This window comes from Camelus bactrianus, chromosome 34 (genome assembly GCF_048773025.1).
Source record: "Camelus bactrianus isolate YW-2024 breed Bactrian camel chromosome 34, ASM4877302v1, whole genome shotgun sequence".
NCBI lineage: Eukaryota > Metazoa > Chordata > Mammalia > Artiodactyla > Camelidae > Camelus > Camelus bactrianus.
This window is the reverse complement of record NC_133572.1, coordinates 6,077,287-6,101,521: the sequence shown is the minus strand read 5'-3', so window position 1 is coordinate 6,101,521 and position 24,235 is coordinate 6,077,287. Positions and strand designations below refer to the sequence as shown.

At 36.6% G+C, this 24,235-nt stretch overlaps 2 protein-coding genes across 3 annotated transcripts in view; one reads left to right on the top strand and one right to left on the bottom strand.

Annotated features, from left to right (window-relative positions):
• The first annotated feature begins 4,623 nt into the window (after window positions 1-4,623).
• The window catches only part of LOC105062187 (pregnancy zone protein), a 37,878-nt gene continuing 18,266 nt past the window's right edge, over window positions 4,624-24,235 (top strand). The window contains exons 1-15 of the mRNA XM_045510209.2: window positions 4,624-4,781; window positions 6,763-6,943; window positions 7,669-7,822; window positions 7,969-8,021; window positions 8,893-8,913; window positions 9,366-9,534; window positions 10,793-10,877; window positions 12,700-12,823; window positions 14,247-14,361; window positions 16,022-16,131; window positions 17,469-17,630; window positions 18,231-18,458; window positions 19,739-19,802; window positions 20,740-20,882; window positions 23,641-23,790. Of these exons, the coding sequence (XP_045366165.2) occupies window positions 4,696-4,781; window positions 6,763-6,943; window positions 7,669-7,822; window positions 7,969-8,021; window positions 8,893-8,913; window positions 9,366-9,534; window positions 10,793-10,877; window positions 12,700-12,823; window positions 14,247-14,361; window positions 16,022-16,131; window positions 17,469-17,630; window positions 18,231-18,458; window positions 19,739-19,802; window positions 20,740-20,882; window positions 23,641-23,790 (1,845 nt within the window). The 5' untranslated portion in view covers window positions 4,624-4,695. The remainder of the gene's footprint in view (window positions 4,782-6,762; window positions 6,944-7,668; window positions 7,823-7,968; window positions 8,022-8,892; window positions 8,914-9,365; window positions 9,535-10,792; window positions 10,878-12,699; window positions 12,824-14,246; window positions 14,362-16,021; window positions 16,132-17,468; window positions 17,631-18,230; window positions 18,459-19,738; window positions 19,803-20,739; window positions 20,883-23,640; window positions 23,791-24,235) is intronic.
• Window positions 10,225-24,235, bottom strand: part of KLRG1 (killer cell lectin like receptor G1) — a 130,236-nt gene continuing 116,225 nt past the window's right edge. For both annotated transcript variants that reach the window (XM_074357534.1, XM_010946378.3), the window contains exons 7-8: window positions 19,699-19,927; window positions 10,225-10,309 (exon numbers count right to left, since the gene is read on the bottom strand). In XM_074357534.1, the coding sequence (XP_074213635.1) occupies window positions 19,880-19,927 (48 nt within the window). In that variant the 3' untranslated portion in view covers window positions 10,225-10,309; window positions 19,699-19,879. The remainder of the gene's footprint in view (window positions 10,310-19,698; window positions 19,928-24,235) is intronic.

Here is a 24,235-nt window from a genome sequence, read left to right as displayed (position 1 = left end):
GAAGGGATAGACTGGGATTTCAAAATTGTAGAATAGATAAACAAGATTACACTGTATATCACAGGGAAATATACACAAAATGTTATGATAACTCACAGAGAAAAAAATCCGACAATGAGTGTGTATATGTCCATGAATGACTGAAAAATTGTGCTGAACACTGGAATTTGACACAACATTATAAAATGATTATAAATCAATAAAAAATGTTAAAAAAAAAGTTAGCTTTTGTTCTTTTTCACTTAGCAGTAAATAATTAAAACTTTTGATGTTGTGATCCATTCTTCATATTTATCACTTTTGATAGATGTGTCATATTCTACCAAGGCACCATACAACAGATGCCTTGTTATTAAACATTTCAGCTCATCTGAAATCTTATTAGCAGTCATTTTTGCTTTAGTGAATGATTTGGTGTGTGCAGTTGTAGCCTTGTGTGGGAATTTCTTGGCTGAGTCAATTACACTTGGCGCTCAAAACCATGAATCTTACATAAGTTATGCACAACAAATGTCCCCTGCACACACACACACACACACACACACACACAAAAGTTTCTAAGATAAAAAACTGGAAAGGCAACCTTATTAACAATAACTAACACCTATAACTCCTACTCCATGCCAGGTACTTTCTAAGTGCTTTACGTAAATTCACTAAGGTCATTAATCCCAGGGGAGCCATTATTCAGCCAACTTTACAGATGAGCTGGAGCACTGAGAGCTTATGTAATTTGCCCGAGATGGCACAGTGAGTGAGGAACCTGGGATTCCTTCCCAGGCATTCTGGCAATTGAGTCTGCTCTCCTAAATACCATGTTGTTCTGCTTTGAGGTCAGTTAAAATAGTCCCACACTGTATTTCAGATGGCTTCCTGTCCAGGTGTTTTTCCTGCATATATGAACGTTATTCTAGCCAAGAAATGATACCAACTTATTTTATTTATTCTTTCACTCAACACATATTCAGTGGGTGCCTATCAAACTGATGACTGGAATTCCGTTACTCTGTTTTCACTCATATGAGTTAAGCGACTCCCTACTATTGAAAGCTGGAATACTGTAACATTGGTCGTTGACTTTGACATTAAGCTAAAATCTGTCAATAAGATTAAGCTTTGGCCTCAACCTATTTCAGTATCATTTTGGAATCCCCAGAATTGTGCATGAGCAATAATCTTATGATCTTTGTAGGTAATAATTATATAAAATCACTATCATAATGTTGATAATGCAATCAAGGCATGACTTGTGGACAAATTTTAATATACAAATACTTAGGTATTTTAGATATATCTTGGAGTGAAAACCTTATTTGTCTTTTACAAAAAGATAATTCAAAATATTGATATTTGCACAAATTCTTTTCAAAGAATCGTAAGCCCATTGCAGGCCTCATACATCTGTCTTAAACATATCTCTGGTATAAAAAAGTATGATATTAAAAATGGATACTTTTGGACCCATTGGAATTTTCTATACTCATTCATACTGGAGTGGTGGGTGGCAGAAATAATGATGATTTTTATTTTAAAACTCCACCTCTTCCTTCCTCAACTCTTGTCAATGTTTGTATTTCCCCTTAGAGTTTCATAAGCAAAAAGTAGAGAGCATGGAAAGAAATAGTAAATCCAGGTGACAAACACCCAGCAAACATCTTTATCTTAGAATTCAGAAGTGGGATAATTGTCACAGGAATGTAAATTCGTGAGTTTCTCAGAATTAAAAATGAAATCATGGTTTTCTTATCAGTCATAAATCTAATTGGACTGATTGTCTTGACAATGGGGCCTGGCTTTGCAAATTAGGTAATTGGTAGACACTTTCTAGAAATTTAATCAGCTAAATGTACAAGTCATAGTTTTGATAATAAGATAAAAGGCATTTTATGAGGTTTACATTGACAGAATTGTATTTAAATTAATCATATGTTAATTTCCCCAAATTTCTTGAGTACATCAGGTGTCTTTAAGTAAGACAGTGACAATTAGTAACCATTTTTAAGTGTTGGCAAGCCTTTTTGTATTCTTTCTAGAAACAGAGACAGAGAACGATTCTAATGACTGAGTTCCAAATCCTTTTGCAATTGACTTAGTTTCCGGTGCTTTGCTTTCAACAGAATTAAGGTCGTATTTGATTTATCAGCTGATAGATAATTAAAATTCTTTTTTAATGATGATTAACTTACTAAATGATAATGTTATAATAGAACTTCTCACATTTATATCTCTCTCTTTATGTGAACAAGATTTCTTGGTGCTTACATCTATAGACTAGGAAATAGAATAGGAATATTCTAGAACAGAAATGGAGTAGAATAGAAAACATAGCTGGAGGATAGTTGAAATTTGTCTCAATCTAACAATACATAATATTCATCCAAAGACACACAATCTGATTGAGGGAAACAGATGGGTGGAGTACACAATTAATTTCATTAAGAAATGATTTTCAAACAAAACTTTTTCTTGTGTTTAAAATTATTGGTATTGTAACAGATGAAATAGTTTTGATAAATAATATTTTGATAATACTTGTAATATAACTCAATCCAGAAAAATGTATTATACTCAAAACTTTATAGATTGCCTACCATCATCCATTTAACTCTTTTATAATTTCAATTATCTTTAGTTTCAGAAATATATGATAAGGTGACCATTAAAATATACCGAAGCATAGAACACCCAGATAAAATTACCTGGGGAATTAGAATGGAACTACCAGAAACAGGAATGATATAAAATTTCCGGCTTGTATAAAAAGAGTTAAATGGATGATGGTAGGCAATAAATGACTGCAGTATTTTTTTTAATTGAAGTAGAATTGATTCATAATGTTGTATTAGTTTCAGGTATACAGCAAAGTGATTCAGTTATACATATATTTTTTCATATTCTTTTCCATTGTGGTTTATGACAGGATACTGAATATAGTTCCCTGTGCTATACAGTAGACCTTGTTGTCCATCTACTTTATATACAGTAGTTTGTATCTGATAATCCCAAACTCCTAATTTATCCCTCTTCCATGCCTGTTCCCCTTTGGTAACCATAAATTTGTTTTCTATATGACCGCAATATTTACATTTCATTGGATATATTTAAAAAGTAATATTACAGTTAATTTTTTAAATGTTGGTATTCATAATACTTTTTTTGTTATCTTATTTATGACAAAAGTCAAGTATTTGTGAGAGGTTAAATGCTTAATAAAATTTTTTTCAGGGATACAAGAAAAAAGGTTGGATGCCACAAGAATATAAAAGCCTTAGCTGAGAATGCTCTATAATCAATATTTAAAATGTTATCAACTAAAATTTTCAATTAAAAATTGCAATGGTAAAGTTTTGATAAGACTTCAGATTTATTCTTGTATTCCAGAAGTTCAAACTATGATGGTGATTTTGCTTGGATTTTTATACTTAGTCATTAGGCATTTGGCCAAAATATAGGTTTGGCGCATATCTAAAAAGTATAATTATGCCTTGGAAAAGTAATATAGTGACTCCTTAAAAGTCAGTTATTATTTGTTGTAAATTAACTTATTCCACAGTGAGCTGGTGGAGAATGAAGGTATTTCTTTATGGCAGTGTAGGAATGGAGGTTGGAGGTGGGGAGAGCTGGGCCGAGCTGTGGAAGTGGAGAGAGCATAAAGTTTCTTATGAGAGAAGAAACCAAAATGAAGCAGAAGAGTTTTCAGCAAGCATTTGCCAACCACCCAGGGCTCACTCTTTCCGATCATATCCAAAAACATACGTCAAGAACTCATCCACAGAAGTGCTTGTTTCTCATCATTCTGTATTTTACAGTTTAAACCACTTGTCAACTCAAAACAGACATACTTCAATTTCGTGGAGACCTAGTTGTATTAATATAAGAAGGTAGATCTTTCTTATTTTCGGAATTCCATAAAAATAAATTCTAATATCCCAATCTCTTTAGGAAAGCAAATAGGATGATGAATCACTATTAATGAAATATGTTTATATTGCTCAAGGTGAAATTAAATAAGAATGTTCATCAAATAAAGGTCATTTCCTTAGAGAATAAAATAAATTAATTGGCTTTGTATTCTAGATGTTAAATAAACTAAAAAAGTATGAATATACATTACATGGGTTATTATATCCAAATGAACTATCATTTTCTTTACAAAAAAACAAATATAAGGAGAGCTGTAAAAAGTGAAAGCTAAACTTTTAAACAATTGTCTTCATACTTATTTTGTTTAAAATCCTGTGATAAACTTAATTTCCTTGTTTCATTAAAGAACTGTATTTGATGGAGTTTGGGAGAATACATGATGCTCCCTGGACTAACAAGAAGAGATTTGGAATATGTATTTACATTAATAGCTCTTTAAAAAAAACGAAAAAGAAGGTCAAGAATGTTGATCGATTTCATCAAATCAGGTGATTTATTTTGGTTTTTTCTTAAAGATACTTAAAGTGCTGATTAATAATCAGAGTTAATGTAGCCTCAAAATACTATTTTCCAAGCACTTTGAGAAAGTGGATGAAAGCGATCTGCAATTGATTTTTTTATACTGGGAGTTAATATGTTACAAAAATAAATGGTTAGCAGTTTACTTTTACTGCCCATCAGGTAAAACAAAAACCAGTGATTCTGGAACAAGAACAGAGTTCAAGGCATCAAGGACTCAGACACCCATTCTTTCCTACTCCTCTCTGCACCATGAGGGGACGTCAGCTGCTTAATCCAGTCTTCATTCTCCTTTTCTTGCTCCTTCCCAGAAGAGATGCTTCAGCTACCTCAAAACCGTAAGCACCATTTCCAGAAAATTCTGTGGTCCCCCTGTTCCCCATTGTGTTATCTGCTTCTTGATGTCTGTGTTTTTCTTTCTTTCCCGAATCCCTATGAAATTATCTGTTGCTGACAGGGCTTGGGAGGGTCGGTAAGTTGTTGTTGCTCGTGTGGTAAGAGGCATACCCCAACACAGGGCAGTACTACTTGTGACATCTTCGCCAAACAAGATTATAGAATTCTACAACTTTCATCAAATAAGAATATAGAATTCCTAACCAAAAAGAAAAGGATAAATTCTTTACTGGCTCATGAAAAAGCCTGCAGTGGACCTAGCACTGTAAAGTGACTCAGTGTCTGTCTGCTCCTAAGCCCAGGGATTGCCAAGATGGAGGCGTGACCTACAGACAAGCCAGGAGTTGTGTGTCCGGTCACTCAACCCTTCAGCAAACCTTTAGGGGTTGGCATTAGCTCTTGAGAATACACAGGTTAACAAAATGTGGACCCTGCCCTCAGGACCTCGCAGTGTAACAAAGAGAGAGACAGGGTGCACAGAGAATGAAATAAAGGGCAGAACGAGAACCACTGTGAAAACACTCACAATGAAAACCTAACTCCTCGTGGGAATTGGTACAAGGGACGGGGCATCACCAAAGTCTACCTAAGAAAGCTGGTTTTGAAACTAGTCTTCTAAATAGAGGTTTTCCAGATGGACCAGGACACCTCAGCAAGAGAGAGAAGCATGGGTAGCCGGAGCACTGCGAAGTGCAGCATGTTTGGTGACTGCAATCAATGGGTGAATAGCAACAGGAGAATGGTATCTTCTTCTCAGTGCACCTGGTAACATGATGACTAGCCTAGTGTGACTTCCATCTCCAGAGATGGAAGAGAGAAAAACTCTAAGGCTGCATTTGAAACAACAGTGAAAAGCAATTCAGCGCCTCTCCCTGCATTAAGTGTTGCTTCTTTAGTGCTTCCTGGGAACAAAGAGGTTCGTGACACCATCAACATGACACCCAAGACCACAAACAGATCGGTTTTCTTAGCGGTTTCAATGGTGACTAATTGACTGATCATGTTTTTTGTTACCAAAAAAAAAATTTTTTTGAGGGGGTTTATTGGCATCTTACTGACAAATAAAATTGTAGGATATTTAAAGTGTACAACACATATGTATTGTGAAAGGATTCTCACCATCTATGTGTAATCTATCACATAGAATAATCTAATAATTAATCTAACACATCTATTCCTCAAATATTTTGGGGGGTGGTGAGAACATTTAAGTTCTGCTCTCAGCAAATTCCAATTATATAATGCAGTGTTATTTACTATAGTCGTCATGCTATACATAAGCCTCAGACCTTATTCACCTTATAAATGAAAGTTTGTGCCCTTTTACAACCTGTCTCTTTTTTTCCTCCACTCCCCAGGCCCTGGCGACCACTTTTCTGCTCTATGTTTCTGAGTTTGACATTTTTGTAAAGATTTCACATCTAAGTTAGTATCATGAAGTATTTGTCTGTCTCTGTCTGATTCACTTCACTTAGCACAATGCCCGCAAGGTCCACCAATGTGGTTACAAATGGCAGGACTTCCTTTTTTTTTTTTTTTTTAAGGCTGCATAAGCGTTGTGTGTGTGTCTGTTACCACATTTTCTTCATTCATTTCAAATTGCTCACTTTGAGATTATTTCTGCCCAAAATATATAATAACTCAAAGTGCTTATCCATAGCTTTTGAATAGGTTTACTCATATTACGAGGGTGAATATTTCCACAACACAGGAGAAGCATACTGATGTTTAACTAGGTGGAGGGTTTCTGAGTTTCTAAGGCCCTCTGGATTGGCCTTTGAAGAATATATTCCTGGACACTCTTGCTGAAATCTGGCTCTGTCCTGCGACTGGTGACAATAGCAAAGATTATCTAGAAAACAACGAAGGCAGTGATGTCTTTTTAGCTCCCCCATGGTTGACCCTGAGCCCTCTTCTCCACAGGCAGTACCTGGTGGTGGTCCCATCACAGCTGTATGCTGGGGTTCCCGAGAAGGCCTGCGTCATGCTTAATCACCTGAATGAGACAGTGGCCCTGACGGTAACTCTGGAGTATGAAACACAGAGCATAGATCTCCTCACGGACCTGGAGGCGAAGAACTCCTTCTACTGCCGCTCCTTCACTGTCAGTACCGCTCCCTGGGAAAGGGGAGATCGTTAGAGAAAGAGCTTATCAGCGATGCCTTGCGTTCTGACCCCCAGTAACAAAGACGCAGAATGAAGGAAAAATGAGGTGTACAGAGGGAATTCAAGTCAGATCTAAACATCAAAGTCCTACTGAATATGCTTACATAATATTTACAAACAGAACAGAACTAGTGCAACATGCAAAAGATAATAGTTACAGGAAGGATTTCATTTGTTCTTAAAGTGAACTTCTAAGGTGAATAATCTGCATGCTGTTACAGGTACACACACTGAGACTGATCAAGTTCAGTGACTTACCTAAGATCTCGCAGATGACTGATGGTTAATGTGCTGTCCTTGTAACCTTTTACTAAAGTACTAAATGTTTGTTTAATCATATCGGCTTACTACCAGTGATAACATAGAATGCTCGTTTTGACCATTGGAAGACAATCATTATTTTAATACCACAATATTGCTGTGAAAACAATTGCCTTCACTGTCAGGACTGGTTGAAGGATTAGTTCGTTTTATTGCAGTGACATTTTCCGTTTAATTAAATCAACAAGTTGTTATTGTCATGTTATACAGCCATAAAAATTGATAAAGCACTGACATCCCCTTGGGCCCCAGCCCTTCCTAATTCCCATGGGACTAACCGGAGAAATGAGTAAATCAGAGGTGGAATCTGGGCAGATTCTTCAGCCCATTTCTGTTTTACAGATTCCAGAGCTGTCATCCTCCTCAGCGTTCATCATCGTGCAGGTGAAGGGGCCAACCCAGCAGTTTCTGAAGAGGAAGCTGATGCCCGTGACCAAAGCGGAAAGCCTCAGCTTTGTCCAGACAGACAAGCCCATCTACAAACCAGGACAAACAGGTATAAGGAACGAACTGAGCAGAGGCAACCTGAAGGGTTGGAGGTGTGGTTCTCTATCATTTTTTGGAAATAATGTCATGTTGTATCTGTCTCGCCACCCTGAATCCCCGTTGGAGGGCTTCATGGGGATAATCTCTATGTTTCAGTGAAATTCCGCATTGTCTCTATGGATGTCAGTTTTCACCCTTTGGATGAAATGGTGAGTCTCATAACAGTAAGGCTGGTGGAAACAGACAAAAATGTAAAACTTGTTCTTTAGAAGAACCTGAGACCAATACGAGATATTTAAATCTACCACAGAACAATCTCAGAAGCATACGACTGCTAGAGAATAAGGGAGGTCAGGTCATCAACTGCATTCTTAAATTAAATATTCATTTGAAATTCTCACTTTAAAGACCTAATTATTTTGATTGAACAAAAGAGAATCAGTGCATTTGATTTCTGTCTTAGAGAAATGGAGACTCCCTCAGAAATAAACATCATCTGCAAAATAAACTTATTATTGGACCATTTTACCTAAGTGTAGGTTTCCTCCATTTATGTTATTTCATAAAAGGTAAGTCATGGGAAAGGGCATAGTTCAGTGGTAGGATGCATGCTTAGCATGCTTGAGGTCTTGGGTTCCATCCCCAGTATCTCCATTAAAAATAACTAAATAAACCTAATTAGCCCTCCAAAAAAAAATGTTTGCAATTTGGGGAAGGGTATAGCTGCGTGGTAGAGTGTGTGCTTAGCATGTGTGAGGTCCTGGGTTCAATCCCCAGTAGTTCCATTAAAATAAAGAAAGAAATAAACCTAATTACCTCCCCCACAAAAATAAAATTTTTAAAAAGCAAGTCAAAAATTACTAAGTAATAAGTAAATAAAAGGGAAGTCATGATTTCTTCAGAGCTGTATGTCCCAAACTAAACGTATAAAGTGCTGTGAATCAAACTGGAGTGCACTTCCTCACTTAGACAAGAAATGTAGAGACTCCTTTCCTCCACCCGGATACTGTATTAATGCTGATGTCATGGATTTATTTTTCTAAACTCTGTCTCACACTTACACTATTTCTTTCTTTTCAGTTCCCAGTGGTTTATATCGAGGTAAGTAATATATTATGTATCTCAACTGGAATTAGGACTCATTACGTTATGTTAAATTGCTTCTCTCCACCTCCTCCTTCCCCACTAGCCTGTCAAACCAAACAAACACTGTTTTCTTTGTCTCTCTTAAATCCTGTGGAGAGAGGATAAGACGTAAATGAAGGAACAAAATTCCCTGAGATGACGCAATTTAGTGACTCTTCCAGTATTTCTGACCAGTGGGTATGCATAATTTCGAAAAGAGGTACTATCATCTTTAATGTCTCATAGCTAGGAAATATGTCCTTCTCTCAATCTAGAATTCCTATAAACCTTTGTTAATACCTCTGGTGCCAATTTGCCAACCATCTAAATATCCAACTCCCAATGCCACTCCCCCTGAAAAGGTGTCTCGCTCCTCAAAAGTATAGATTTCAATTGCTTCTATGAATTTATAATGTTTTTACTTATAGAATCCCAAGAGGAACCGAATTTTCCAATGGCACAGCATCAAACTGCAAGGAGGGCTCAACCAGCAATCTTTCCCACTCTCAGAGGAGCCCATACTGGGCCGCTACAAGGTCGTACTGCAGAAGGAGTCTGGGACAAAAGTAGAGCGTGCCTTTGAGGTGAATGAATACGGTAAGAATTCTGCATGTGAGCAAGACATTTGTAACATTAGAGTGTGTAAGACTGGATAATTTTTACATGCCGGGGACAAGCAAACATCTTGCTAATAATAGCTGAAAATTAGCAAGCCTTTTTATTTACTTAAATATTTGCTAAGCACTTTTCACGCACCATCTCATTCGATCCCTGCAACAGCCCTCTGAGACAGATCACTATGTTACCTCCATTTTACTAATGAGCATATTAATACCCGAAAAGTCAGTCATTTACCAAAATCATAGGGTCAATAAGAAGCAAGAGAGATTTTAATAGTTCCATCTGACCCCATTCCAACATAAACTGCTAACCAACACATTGTGTTATCTACATACATCTCTTCATCTGTATGTTAGAAGGTATCTCCTGGGATTATGCCCTGGCTGTCTGAAACCTACACGTACACTACTCTAATGATGGTAATCAGACATTGAAACCATCTTGTTGGTTATCAGTTATGTGGATTTTCTGATGTAAATGAAATCTAGCGTGCTGTGCATGAGGAGACCCATCACAAAATCATAATTCCCAGAATGCACCAGAACTGTCGTGAGAATTGGAGAACAGGGACTTACTGTAGGAATGGCTAACATTATACAACCGTGGGAGAGGCTGGGAAAGGAAAGTCCAGCAGGAGGAGTTGGTGGATCAGAGGAAATTACTTACCCGTCCTCCTGAAGCTCTGGTGGGGATGGATAGATGAGAACTTGCAAGGACACCTCCAGCTGCCAGAGGGAACCACAAAGGGAGCCTGACAGAAGAATCGACAGAAGACTGTTACCTCCTTCAATCTACCACTTTGGTATTTCTATAACCAAGTGTCTAGTGGTGGGCACGAGGCCCCTGTTAGTCAGCAGGGCTAGAAGCTGGGAAGACGAGCTGGACACAGAGAGGCAAAGAATAAGGGTAAACTGGAACCTACTGGTCCCCGTGCACCTGCAACGGCATCTAACCACGGCGATCCTCAGGGTCTAATGGTGCTTTCCTTCTGCCTTTGAAACCTGCGGCAAATTCAGAGGAGACTGGGAAATACCAGCTTCACCAAGTCAGCATGGTGCCAGCTGCCCACGATTAAGAACAGCATCTCCTTTGCCAATAGTAGCCCTGCTGTTCCTTATTGTAATTGGAATCATTTCATCAAATCAGACCCTTTACAAGGTTCTGTAATAGAATCATTACTAATACTTGCAAGACCTGCCTGTTCTCACCTCTTTATTTTTTTTATTGACAACAGTTTTGCCCAAATTTGAGGTCCAAGTGAAAATGCCCAAGACTATTGGTTTTCTAGATGATGAATTTGCGGTATCTGTCTGCGGCCTGTGAGTTACATTTTTTTCCATCTCATTTTTATTTCCCTACTCTACTACCTATTCTACTACCAATAATAAAAGCATTAACTGAGCACTTCAGATGCATCAGGCAATGTTTTAAGTGCCTTGAACTTGTTAACACTTTTATCTTTACACTAACCCTGTGACATGGGGGTAATTATCCTCAATTTACAAATGAGGAAACTACATTATGGAAAGGATAAAATAACCTGTTCAAGTTCCTACAGCTAGTAAGTGGCAGACTGGAATTTAAATCCAACAGTCTGGCTCCAAACCTTGAACCCTTCACTGCTATTTTTTTATTGCCTCTCCAATATTTCCATTTCTTTTTTTATTATTCCCAATTTCTTCAACTATGGAAGGCTGGAAAGAAGCTAAGCAGATCTTTTATCTTAAATGTTGGATATATAATGTAGAATTAAAAATGCATGTCATTTACGTCTTCCCTGATTGCCGTTTTAGTGCAGGGGAACCCCCTCCACGTGCACCAAGCAGAGAGACTTCACTTCTGGCTTCTGAAAAACATGTTTTTATCTTTCACACTAGTTCTGATGTTTTAAGTTTTTCCATCAGAAGAAAAACCTTTTGATTCAGATTTAAAGATAAGATTCAACAAAGCAGCTGAAACTTACTAAGTAATTTATTACTTTATCAGCACTTATAGAAATGATCCGGGGTTGGGCGGGGGAACTACAGAAAGAGGAAGCTTGGGGCTGCTATGGCCAGACCTCACCTACATCACAGTCTGGGCAATAGGTTTCTATTGATTCTCCTTTGAATCTCAGTGAATATCTCAGGTAATTTCAATGTCCGTGGTCCATAAAGCACACTTTAACAAACAGCCTAAGTTTGGCTTTGCAGCATGTCTTAGTCCGTTCAGGCTGCTACAACAACACACCACGGAGCAGGTAGCTTACCAACAACAGAAATTAACTGCTCACAGTTCTAGAGGCTGAGAAATCCAAGATCAAGTTGCCCAGCATGGTCATGTTCTGGTGAAGGTCCTCTTTTTGGTTCATAGCTGGTACCTTCTGCTTGGTCCTCACTTGGTGGAAGGGATGAGGGATCTCTCTGTGGCCCCTTGTACAAAGAGGAGTTTTATAGAGGCACTAACCCATTCAAGAGAACTTACCCTCATGATCTAAGCATCTCCCAAAGGCCCTACCCCTTCATACTATCATCTGGGATTTAGGATTTCAACATACGAATTTCGAGGGGACATAAACATTCAGACAATACCACACTGTATCTTCCCATCAGATTTGGCAGAAACAGATGGAGTCATTATGATGCTTTTCATATATAACATTTTTGTTCGATAGGTAGTGATTTCCTACTTAATTTCTCAAGTGTCCTCTTAACACATATACAAATTAGGGAGGATTTAGAAATACACTCTCTATGATCCCTAATTTTTTTCTTAAAACAACTTAGAAGGCGTTGGCAAAGCTGGAATCATAACCTAGATAACCCGACAGCAGAGAAAGAAGGAAATAAGGCTGTTGTATAGTAAAACTTCAACGGGGAGTGAGGAAAGACACGGGTAATTTCCCAAAAGACAGAAGAAAAACGACATGGGTAATTTCCCCCCGTGGAAGTGTTGCAAAAGATTCAGTAAGTATTTTCTCTTAGAGCTACAGATAATTAAGACACAGTTGCAGAGTAAGGGCCTCTAAAGCGCAAATGCTATGGAAGGAAACAGAATTGCTACAAATGAGTAAGAAGTGTGTATGAATGGATGAAATCATGTGAAGAAAATCTGAGTTATTCACGTTCAGTATCTTTTTGTATGACTGCTTTATTGTTATAGATATACATACGGAAAGCCTGTTCCTGGTCTGGTGACAATTAATGTATGCAGAAAATATTTACGATACAGTTCTGCCTGCTATGGAAAATATTCACAAAGCATCTGTGAAGAATTTAGTCAACAGGTATATGGAAACCACTCTCCCCAGGACATTAACACCAGATCTTGTTTACTTGTGGTTGATAACATAGCAGCGAATATAATACAATACAGTATGAGAGTAGTGTTTGAAATAGTCACCTAGGAAAAGCGTTGAGTAAGGGAAATATTGTAAGTTTGCCTGGCAATGTTAGGCGCCCACTTGGCAGTCAGGCTCATGGATTTACAGTCGTAGTTATTCGGCCAGGTTTGTAATTTCCTTCTGAGGGCAATCGGCGTGCCAGATATACGGGCATTAAAGGATGTGGAAGTCTCCAAAGTTGGCTTTTATCAAATGGAAAAACAGAAGAAGGTTGCAGATGTTAAGAATTTGGCTGGTAGGGGAATCAAATGACACACTCTGGAATCTAACCTGCATATGGGAGACTATGAAACCATCACGAGGTTGAGAAGAGGGGGACTGAGAGGGACAATGGACTGGAGACTCCGATTACATCAGAGAAGTGTAGCAACTAAGGGAGACAGCGGTAGAACATGATGTGTTTAAAGTGAAATGGATCAATTACTGAATTCAGAGGAAGAGTACACAGAAGTGCAGGGTGTGGCAGTGTGAGCGGGCACTGTATCACAAAGAAAAGTATCAAAGCTGCAGAGAGCAAATAAATAAAAGCCTAGGGTGGTGAATACGATGACCAACGTCAAGAGAAACATTGATAACCCGATAAACGTGAGAGAGGTCTAGCTGCCAACATCTTTACTACATCCGGGAGACCAGGATTCCTTTTTATTTTCAAATGTCATGACATCTATATATAAGGAAATTAAGAGTGATTAAATTTTACTATGCACTAAATATTTTCCTGTAACTAAGTACAAAAATGAAACAAATCTTTATTAAATTATGGACCCCAATATTTAGCTTGGAAATCTGATTGCTATAACGATTCATCTATTCGATGAATATGTATGTTTTTATTGATGTCTTCAATACCAAGAAAATAGTTAAGAAAATAAAATCCCTAGTAGATATTTAGGCTGAGGTCATTACAGAGGCTCCTTAGAACATGTTATGTCTGAGTTGAGTTTAGAGGAGCAGTAACCATTGGCCAAGATGAGACTGGAAGAAAGAAAGTTATCATTTGAGGAACAATGTATGCAAAGAGATAGAATTACAAGCTATCTTGGGACATTTGGAAACTGGAAGTTTAATGCAGCAGATATGAGATAGGTTTTCAGAAGAGAGGGGAGAGTTGGCAGTGAGTAACTCAGCTGATCCATGAAGAATTTTGTTTTCCATCTGGGGCCTTGGGAAAAGATAAGCACCCAAAAGATGGTCAGAACATCTGTAAAATTTCCTTCTGTGGCCAACACTAAATGTTCATGGGTTGATAACTGACCTTTTTGATCACAAATCAGAGGACCCAGGAATTCTCTTCCTTTCTCTTCAGGCAGACAGTGATGGCTGTTTCACCCAACTCGTAAAGACTAAAATGTTTCAGCTGAGACAAAGAGGGTATGACATGACAATACAAGTGGAAGCCAAGGTCAGAGAGGAGGGAACAGGTTTGTATTATTTTAAAATATTTATTAATTTATTAAACATTTGTCAAACTTCCTTTCCATGTAGAATGCTTTATAGTTGCCAGGGACTATGACAATGACAAGATCTCTGCCCTCAAGGAATGGCAAATCTAAATAGAAATTATGTGTGTGTGTGTGTGTGTGTGTGTGTGTGTGTGTGTGTGTGTGTGTGTTATGTATAACCATAACAAACTTTTCACAGGAAATGTAAAAAATAAGGGCCAAATGCGTATGAAGAGAGAGAGTTAATTCTAGCATAGACCCGAAGTTAGTTTTAAAAAGTATCATTTGAGCAGATTTGTATAGAATGAATAGTATTTTGCAAGATAATGATGGACTAGGAAAACATAATACGCCTAAAACAAAGGTGTTCAGTCCCAGAAAAATCTGAAAATGCAGGCTGGTGCTAAGGTGTTTAGAAAAGTAAATCATGTACTAAAGAGGTTAGACTTTGTTATGAAAAGCATTAGATATCTTCAGATATATTTGGGGAGAATGATCAAGATAAGCTGATGTTTCTAACATTTAATTCCAGCAGACATGAAAAAGGACAGGCTAGATGAAGAATGCGATCTATCAGAATATTATTCAAAGATGATCCCAAACATTACAATTTTGGGGCCTGAGAAACAGAAATGCCATTAACCAAGATAAGGGAAAGATGAGAAAGAACTATGGTGATGAGAGTGTGTCAAAGATAATGAATCATAATCTGGAATATCAAAATGGAAGTTGATTCATTCAGTGGACAATTTAAAAAGAAAACCAGAGCAAAATCAGGACCAGAAATGTAACTCTGAAAGCATCCCCAGGGTGTCCAGATCCTCCTAAGAGTAAATGCAAGTGTTCTGGAAGCAAGCTCGTTTAGCATTGCTAAACTGAGGTTGGAGGCGGACAAGGAGGGGCCCAAGGATGTGGTTAGGAGAGAGTATAAGATAAGTTAGCATAATAAAATTGGAAGTCATAGGGCTAGAAAATTAAAATTAAAATTAAAAAGCACAATTTCATAGATGCCACTGGAGGGAACTTTTGTATGAAGTTCTTCTGAGGGTTGGTTCTGATGAGGTCTGAGATGAGAATACTATATATGGGGGGAAATAAGGGGTCTTTTAGGCTTTGATAGAGTGGTGCTTTGGAGAATGAAGACAAAATACAGATCACACTTCACTGAACAGAAAGACACTGGAGGTTGGCTTACTTTGGATAGGCCATGCAGTGATAAGAAGGGTTTTGCCAAGGAAGTAGTTTGTGATAAGAATTTAAGAATATTTGGGGGCCAATGTGGAGAATCATGTTGTAGGTAGAAAGCTGTAGGCGGGGAGGCCATGGATGCAAAAGAGATGGAAACAAAGATAGAACAAGATTACAGAGGAGAGAAGAAAAACTTACCAAGAACGTGGGTGGAACGAGCAGGATATTTGTGAAACCAGAGGAGCTGAGGAATTATGGAGACCGATCATTTTTTATATGAAGCAAAGCTAATGTCAAACTGTTTGCATTTTCTAAGCATGAGGAAATTCTGGAAAGAATAGTAGAAAGAAATTCTGGAATGGACAGTTAGAATGTTATAATGGAGTAAAGCTGGGATGGAGGCAGGAGGTGAGTTGAATATACAGAACAGTTCAACTTCATTGTTTTTCAGGGTTGGAATTAACTGGACTTGGATCAAGCGAAATCACAAATACTTTAAGCAAACTGGAATTTACAAAAGTGGATTCGCATTTCAGGCGCGGGCTCCCTTTCTTTGGGCAGGTAAAGGAACTTTTCAATAAAATCACGATTTGGAGGATGTGGCTTTTAAGAAAACAAGTTTTTCTGTCACAAAATCAAAATTTATTGTAAAAAATAAATATTTATTTAGACTAAGAAATTATAACAAATTGCAAATTTAAAAGGCAAATACCACCACAAAATCCAAAAAAAAGCATACTTTTATTAACTTCCTAACACACCTCTATAATGCATTTTTCCTATATAGTTGGCTGCATACTATTTGACTGCCTCTTATAAACAATGACTTTTTAATGTAATTTTCTATAGAAAGAATAAAAAGATACTTTCATCTAGATGACTGGTTTTTTATTAGTTAGTTTTTAAAAGGTTTTTTTTTTTTCAGTTTCAAGGCTCAATATTGATAATAATATTGGTAAATTTTAAGACTGACTTCCAATTAGGACTATCAAAGAGATCTAAGACTTCTAGGCATTTTATATTTCCTTTTGTAGTAACTAATCTTTGAATTGACAGTTTATAGGCAATTTCCTCATTTGATTGCCATATTATGAATTTAATGTTTTCCAGTATTTTGTACCAAATTGGCAAGAAATTAATAATTGGGCAAGATCATTTCGGGTTTAGAGAAAAGCATGAGAAAACTGAAGGCCTGAGGGATGAATATGACTTTGTCCAGAAATTTAAGAAAGATGAGAGAATGGTCAAGGCTTTTCAAGATGAAAGAACTAAGGGCCTTTTAAGATATGTTCGAATTTTGGATTGAGAAGTTACTGAAGGTTTTATTGAGAGTGACACGATCAGTTTAGCTTAGGCTATATAGAGAATGGCCTGAAGCAAGGATGGAGCAGCGAGAAGGTGGACTGCATGAGCTTAAATAGAAAGATACTGGAAACCAGATGGGGAAAAAATATTGTGGTTTTAAGTGGAATAGTAAGAGTAGATTTGGAGAGAAGTAAATAGGAATAAAAGATGTTTAGTGGGGAAAAGATAGCACTTGCCAATGGGTTAGATATAGGCAGTGAAAGAGAGAAAATGACCGAAAAATAAAGCCCTACATAATCCTGCATAAACTACTGAATGGATGGAAGCACTGTATACTGAGAAAAAGAACACCAGAGATGGAGAGAATTCGGGAAGGTAACATCATGAGTCCACTACTGGCAATTCTCAATGGAACACTAATTAAGTTATCCAAATAGAAATGTCAAAAAGAAAAATATTTCAGAGCCCAGAAAACAAATCTAATTTTCACAGTCGAAGCTCTTCATTGAGTGACAGTGGCCAAGCACACGAGAGTGGAAAAAATGTTATTGCCATATGACGCTTGAAACCAGCCATCTCTTTCGTCTTTCTAGGTTCTTCTAGTTGATGAGAAGGACCAGCCAATCCCCAATAAAACAGTAGTCGTCAGTGTGGCTATCATGTCGTACCAAGCCAGCTTTACTACTAATGAGCACGGTTTGGTGGACATTTCCATTGACACCACTAACTTCACGTCTTCTTTCATTACAGTTATGGTGAGTGGAAAGGGGCATCTGGGACTAAAAGGACAGAGATCACTGGGGCCGCATAATGTAAGGATATATGGGAAAACATGTGCACTCTGGGGATTAAAAAAAAAAGTGATAAAGGCCAAAATAGGAATTAAGCAGTGCAGAGACCTAAATAATAAGAAACAAAAAATTCTCCGCCAGAAAACTTCAGACTCTGTTTACAGCATGATCTAGTTTCAGGAGACATTTATTAGAACATCTTGATAATCCCTTGAAAGTTCAATAGTTTTACAATTTTATTACAAATCAGATTTTTCCTTGGAATACCACTATTTATGTTTTGCCTTAAGTATTCAAGTGTCCTTCTGCAATTTACATACATAAGGGTATTAAGAAAAAGTAACTGACCTTGATTGTGAGTGATAATATGTATTCAATCAGTATAGTGTAACCTTAAATAAACTTAAGGGAAAGTTGCTTATAGATGATGCTTTATTTGGGACAGCAGCTTATAATGAAACCAAGTAAGCCTTGTTAATATAAAATCTTCAGTAAATGACAGAGTGACCAATATGAACATAATATATGTTAATAACCTACTCAAGATCTTATTCTATCCTTTAGGTCACCTACAAACAGAATAATTTCTGTTACGATAACTGGTGGCTTGAAGAATCACATTTACCAGCGCAGCACACTGCAAGGCATGTTTTCTCCCCGAGCAAGAGTTATGTTCACCTTGAACCTGTGGCTGGTACTCTGGCTTGTGGGCAAACCCAGGAGGCTCGAGCATACTACATCTTGAATGAACAGATTCTGAAGGATGAAAAAGAGTTAACCTTCTATTATTTGGTAAGAATAAAGGCCACTGTGGCTCTTCCTCATTGTGTAGACCTCAGAAAGATTGAGTTCTTATCTAGGTAATGTCCTTTATAGCAATATTTTTTGTTTGTTTTTATGATTGAAGGGAAGTTGCTTCCTAAAAAAATTACGAATGTTTTAATTTTTCATTTATGTTCTGGTCTTCACTGAAACATTTAAGTGTGTGTGTGTGTGTGTACGTTTTTCTGATTTCTAGTGGAAAATTATTGAATGAAAGAGGAAAGAGCTTAGGACAAATTTCTTGTTAGTCAAGAGAATGTTTTTCTTAGAGTTCAGCAGATAAATAAGCAAAGGGTAAAAATCAAGGGCTTATTCAACAGGAAATAAAAAATATAAATAATTTTTGGGGAAAATACTCAATTTGACATTAATTGGAGAAGTGAAAATTAAAACAATAAAGCAGGAGCATATAAAGGTTCTAAATAATTTACACAGTTCAAGAGCTGGTACAACTGCAGGGAAAAGTACCTTGACAAGCATATTATAAATTGGTGTGACACATTTGAGGTCGGTATACCTATTTTACGTCCAAAAATTTAAAATATTCAAAGCTGGTAGTTAGCCGGGTAAGTCATTTTAAAAAGAAAAATTTATGTGTAAGAAATTGTATATAGGGACATTAACTATAAATAGTATTTTTTAATTCTATAAAAAAGTGAAAACATTGACAGTAACCTAGAATCTTGGCTTTATTGCGTCTTAGTTACGTGAACTTGGGTAATTTACTTGATCTCATCTGTAAAGAGAACTGTCAATATCTCACCTGAATACTGAAGGTAGTATTTATACCTCCTTCATAAGGTTATCGTCAAAATTAAAAATCTTAAAACTAAATTCCTTACTTCAGTACCTGGCACATAGAGAGTGTAAATACTTTTAGTTTAGTTTTGTTCTTTTTAAATAGGAACCAGCATTAGAGAATACCTACATATATTTTATATCTGCTTTTACTATATATTGCTTTGCGTATAATACATGCTTAAAATATTTGTTGAAAGAATATATAAATTTTAAATATTAATATTAAAGATAAGTAGTAAATATTTAGTAAAATACTAAAATACTGTAAAATTATGTTTTTATATAAAGTATGTATCTATACATATAAGAAAATATTAGAAGAGGAATTTAGTGAACAAAAATGATTTCTGGATTGAAATAGATTGTTGCCTATTTATGTGTTATAAATATATTTAAGTTTAGTATGTACCTTTTAAAATGATAATGAATGTCTTTCCCTCCGTCTTCAGATCAAAGCAAGAGGAAGCATCGCGCAATCAGGAACCCATGCGTTGTCCATTGAGCAAGGAGAGTGTAAGTACTTTCCGGATTTCCTGTTTTTTCTCTCAAATTGTCAAATCTTGAACATTTTAGCAAGAGGAAACTATTTCTTACGTTGGAGGAAACCAACCTTCTTCTGTCAACCAAAGACGAAGAAGCTGATTAAAAAAAAAAAAAGGATACTAGGCCCATTTTAGTCCATTTAGTACTTTACTATCCTTTTTACAGCATTTCTATATTTTAAATTTTATTCGTAAAGTAAAATATATTCATTTTATTATTAAATTTTTAATGCAAAAATAATCGAAAAATGTAGAAAATCACCAAAGAAAAATTTTACTCTGTACATTTTCGTATTAGTTTCCTATCGCCTGTAGGAAGCTTTCTGGCTAAAAACCACTCAGATTTGTTATCCTACAGTTCTGTGGGTCAGAAGCAGTACGTAATTCACGCAGAAAGCAACCACTAAGATAAACGCATGGAATTCATTTACAAAAATCAGAGCTATGCTCTTTCGTGTGTGTACAAATCGTGTAGGCATCTCTGCTCTACTGTAAATGGCCTGAAGGCAGAGATTGTGTTGCATTCTTTGAATTGTCCTCCCCCATATGACAAGAATTGTGCTGATTTGGATCATAGATAGAGATCATTAAAGACATCAAGAAGTTTCTTCTTTCTTGACTTCTTAATGTCTGTTTTTTTTAATTTAAAAACAGAGACACACAATAAATGTTCTTTCCTGCTTAAGCAGAGGAACTGAACAATTTAACCTACATCTTTAAGGACAAATGTCATTAATTCAGCATATATATATTGAACACTACTATATACACAATGGTATAAATGCAAGTCTTTTCTCACTTTGGTCGGCTCCAAAGGTAAATAAGTTAAATAATTTGAGAACCTCTTCTTCATAAAATTGAAAACTCTTCCCTCTTCCTAATCCAGTATCTTGAACTTTATTCTCCAGTGAAAGGGGTATTTTCCTTCTCCTTTCGAGTGGAATCAGCCATTGCTCCCACCGCCCAGTTGCTGATTTATACTGTTTTACCTAACGGAGAAGTTATTGCAGATACTGAGAAACTCAAGATTGAAAACTGCTTTGCCAATAAGGTGGGTGTTTTGTTTAAGCCCAGTCCTTTTATTCATCCCCTCTTTCGAAGTATGGAGAATAAGACACTTACGTCCATGAAAAGATTCCCACCTAGTGCCCCTAAAACCTTCTGCCAAAGGGCTTCTAAAGGCAGAGTAGTTCAAAGGAGTAGTTCAAAGCAAATGGCCGTTAGCACAATTTTGTACAAGTCTCTTGTTTTAAAATTCACGTGGAATTCCAAATATATGCTATTCATAACTTTTAATACTTTTAATTTTGAAATGTTTTGTTCCCCAAAGTTTTAATTAAAAATGATGCTTCACAATGAGATGTCAATTTTATCCCACTGTACCCCCTGACACGCCTCTAGGTACTACGGCAGAACCCAATAATTTACTGTGAGTTAAATTCGGTTTGATAAAACGGAGCAAGGGAATATATATGTATCCTGTTTTGAGTAGTGTAGCCTGGGCACTCTAATAATGACTATAGCATAAAAATCTAACATACTTACAATTGGGATCTTCTTATATTTTCAAAGAATACATGGCTGTAAGGAGAAGCCTACTGAGAAATTAAGCAGCTTTATCTTAACAGAATTTGGTGTGTCATCTTGACATTAACAATCAAACAGGAGCCACCGACTTCAGATGTCTTTTTTAAAAAATCACCTACAAGGATTCTAACATGGGTTTTATGGAAATTAAAACAATACACATGTATAGCAAGTGTACATTTCTGCAATGAGAATTATATTTAGCTTGTCCTCTTTTTTTTTAATATACCATGATCTAAGAAAAATGCACAGTGGATTCTGATATAAATTTTCAATCACATCTTACGAAGGAATGCTATAAAACCAGGACAGGTGTCCAGGAGCATAGTTTGTGTTCTGTTTGGAGGTTCTGTGTATTTCATATGAACCTAGAAGAGACTTTTGCTTCTAACCTCAATGTCTTTGTTGCTAATCATGGGTAGTTAGTTGTTTGCTAAACCTTGGAGCAGTCATGTTACACTGCAGCATTCGCACATTTTACTCCTCCCAGTAGCAGCTTCTCTCTGGGGCAAAAACATAGGACAGCTCCTGTGTAACATCATAAAACTTCCACCCAGAAACCAAAGTCCATGGACACTATGTTCCATCACTTCATATCAAATATCTTTTCACTTACCACTGATCAGAGGTGGAGATAAGCTATGAAAAATATAGATGAAGATTTATGCAGTATTTAGAAGAAATCTGACCATTTGTTTAAAAGTTAGGGAATGATTAAAGTTCACAGTTAAGGATCCTGGAAGTGAGACCTCCCAACAGGATGATGAGCAAACAGGGTAAAGAGTGGGCTGAGAGTGTGAGGAAAGAGCCAGGTCAGTCTGAGACCTGTGTTTCTTTAAACCAAAAGACTTTAACTATTTTTTTTCAATCTTTGTTGGGAAAGAGGAGAACCTGTTTACTATTCAAAAATCTGTATATCTCTTTCTTACTTTAATAATAAAAATGATAATTTAATTAATTTAAATTAAAAACTTAATAATAACAGAGTTAGTAGACACACTGACTACCATGTAACAGTTTAAATTGTCAGTTATTCTTAACTAGATATAATTATTCATTAAGGATAACATTGATTAATACAGATAGGTACAGACTCTCAAAATATGCCTTAAATTTCTTTTCCTTAAAGTTCTCGTATCAGTAAAACATTTTACATTTTCTAGCAGATCTAATTCTTGGTTAAGGGTATTTTCAGTCTATTATAATCCCAAATAATTCACTTGTTCATTCTATGCAGACCTTCATGAACATACTTCAATAAACTTAAATTTTCTAAAGAGAAAAATATATTTAAAGTAGATTTTCCATAACCAATGTTTTCATAATATATTGACCTATAGAGATGAATACCCCTGCATCTTGAGAATAAGTCAATTAATTTCTTTTTCATATATGTCTCATGATATACATGAATCCAAACTGTTAGATCAATTTAATAGACCTCATAGCAGATTATCATAGTTAAATTCCTCAATCCAAGTCGAATGTTATTTAACTGAATGTACTGATATTTCTTTCCAATCCAAGAAATGTTTATGTAAACATTAGGAACCAATAGATTCCAATGTAATAGGAATCAATGCATGTCTATTGGCCAAAGCAGAGTCAAATCTTTGGGAAAATTATGCACAATTTTTCATTATTTTGTAGCTCTTATTCTTTATTCACAGTTCTTTGAATTTTGTCAGCCAATAAACTCTTAGAGTATTATATTAGATGCCTAGCTTTTTAAATTAATGAGTAAGTTCCTGATCCTGATAAATGGCACTACACTGCTTAGAATGTCAGATGATTAAGGGTGCCAACTGGAAGAGACTTTGTTGGTTGGTCTTAGAGGCTGAATGGAATTTTTCACAGCCCCGTGCAAACTACAAACATTCACCAGAAAAACACTGCCTGGAGACAGGCTGTAGCTAGGTCTGTATCTTTGTTAGCCTGTGTTCCAATTCCCATTCAAGATTCTATCTCACTGTGATCGAAATCAACTTATATTTTACCAGTGTGTAAAAAGAGTAGGAAGCCTGAGTTAACCATATCTCATTTCCAGTGTATTCCAGAGATGGTTAACCGGTAGTCCCCAGGCAGATTCACCTCTAATCCTGTTCTCAAGTGGATGAAGACAAAGGAAGTGTAGAAAGGAACAGTCCTAGCCTAGGGCAAAAGAGAGTTTCGAGACTGTAATAATTAGAATATTTGTTTCTATAATCATATCCTCTTCACAGGTAAATTTGAGCTTCTCCTCCGCCCGGAGCCTGCCAGCCTCAGACACCAACCTGAAGGTCACAGCCACTCCTCACTCCCTCTGCGCCCTCCGTGCTGTAGACCAGAGTGTGCTGCTGATGAAGCCTGAGGCTGAGCTCTCACCTCAATCAGTGAGTCCCATTTCAGTCTTGGGTATCAGAAAACGCACACATGATACAAGCATTGTTGGTAGCCAGAAGTTGTAACTGCAAAACGACAAGTTCTTCAGACTGTCAGGCATGAGGTAGTAAGTTATGTATGAGTTTGGATTCAGTTCAGTTCCAAAAAAGACACTGCACAAGGTGCTTTACATGCATCATCTCATTTCCTTCTCTGCTGTAATGTGTCAAAGAGTGAGCAATCTTGCTCTCCACTTCATTCCCTGAGCCTAGCACAGCCCTTATCTCTAAAAGACGCACAACACATTTTTAATGAATAAATGAATAATACTTCTTTAAGGTGGATATTATTACCTTAATTTTATTATTTTTTAAATTGAGGTATAGTTGATTTACAATGTTGTGTTAGTTTCAGGGGTACATCAGAGTGATTCAGTTGTACATCCATATATCTATT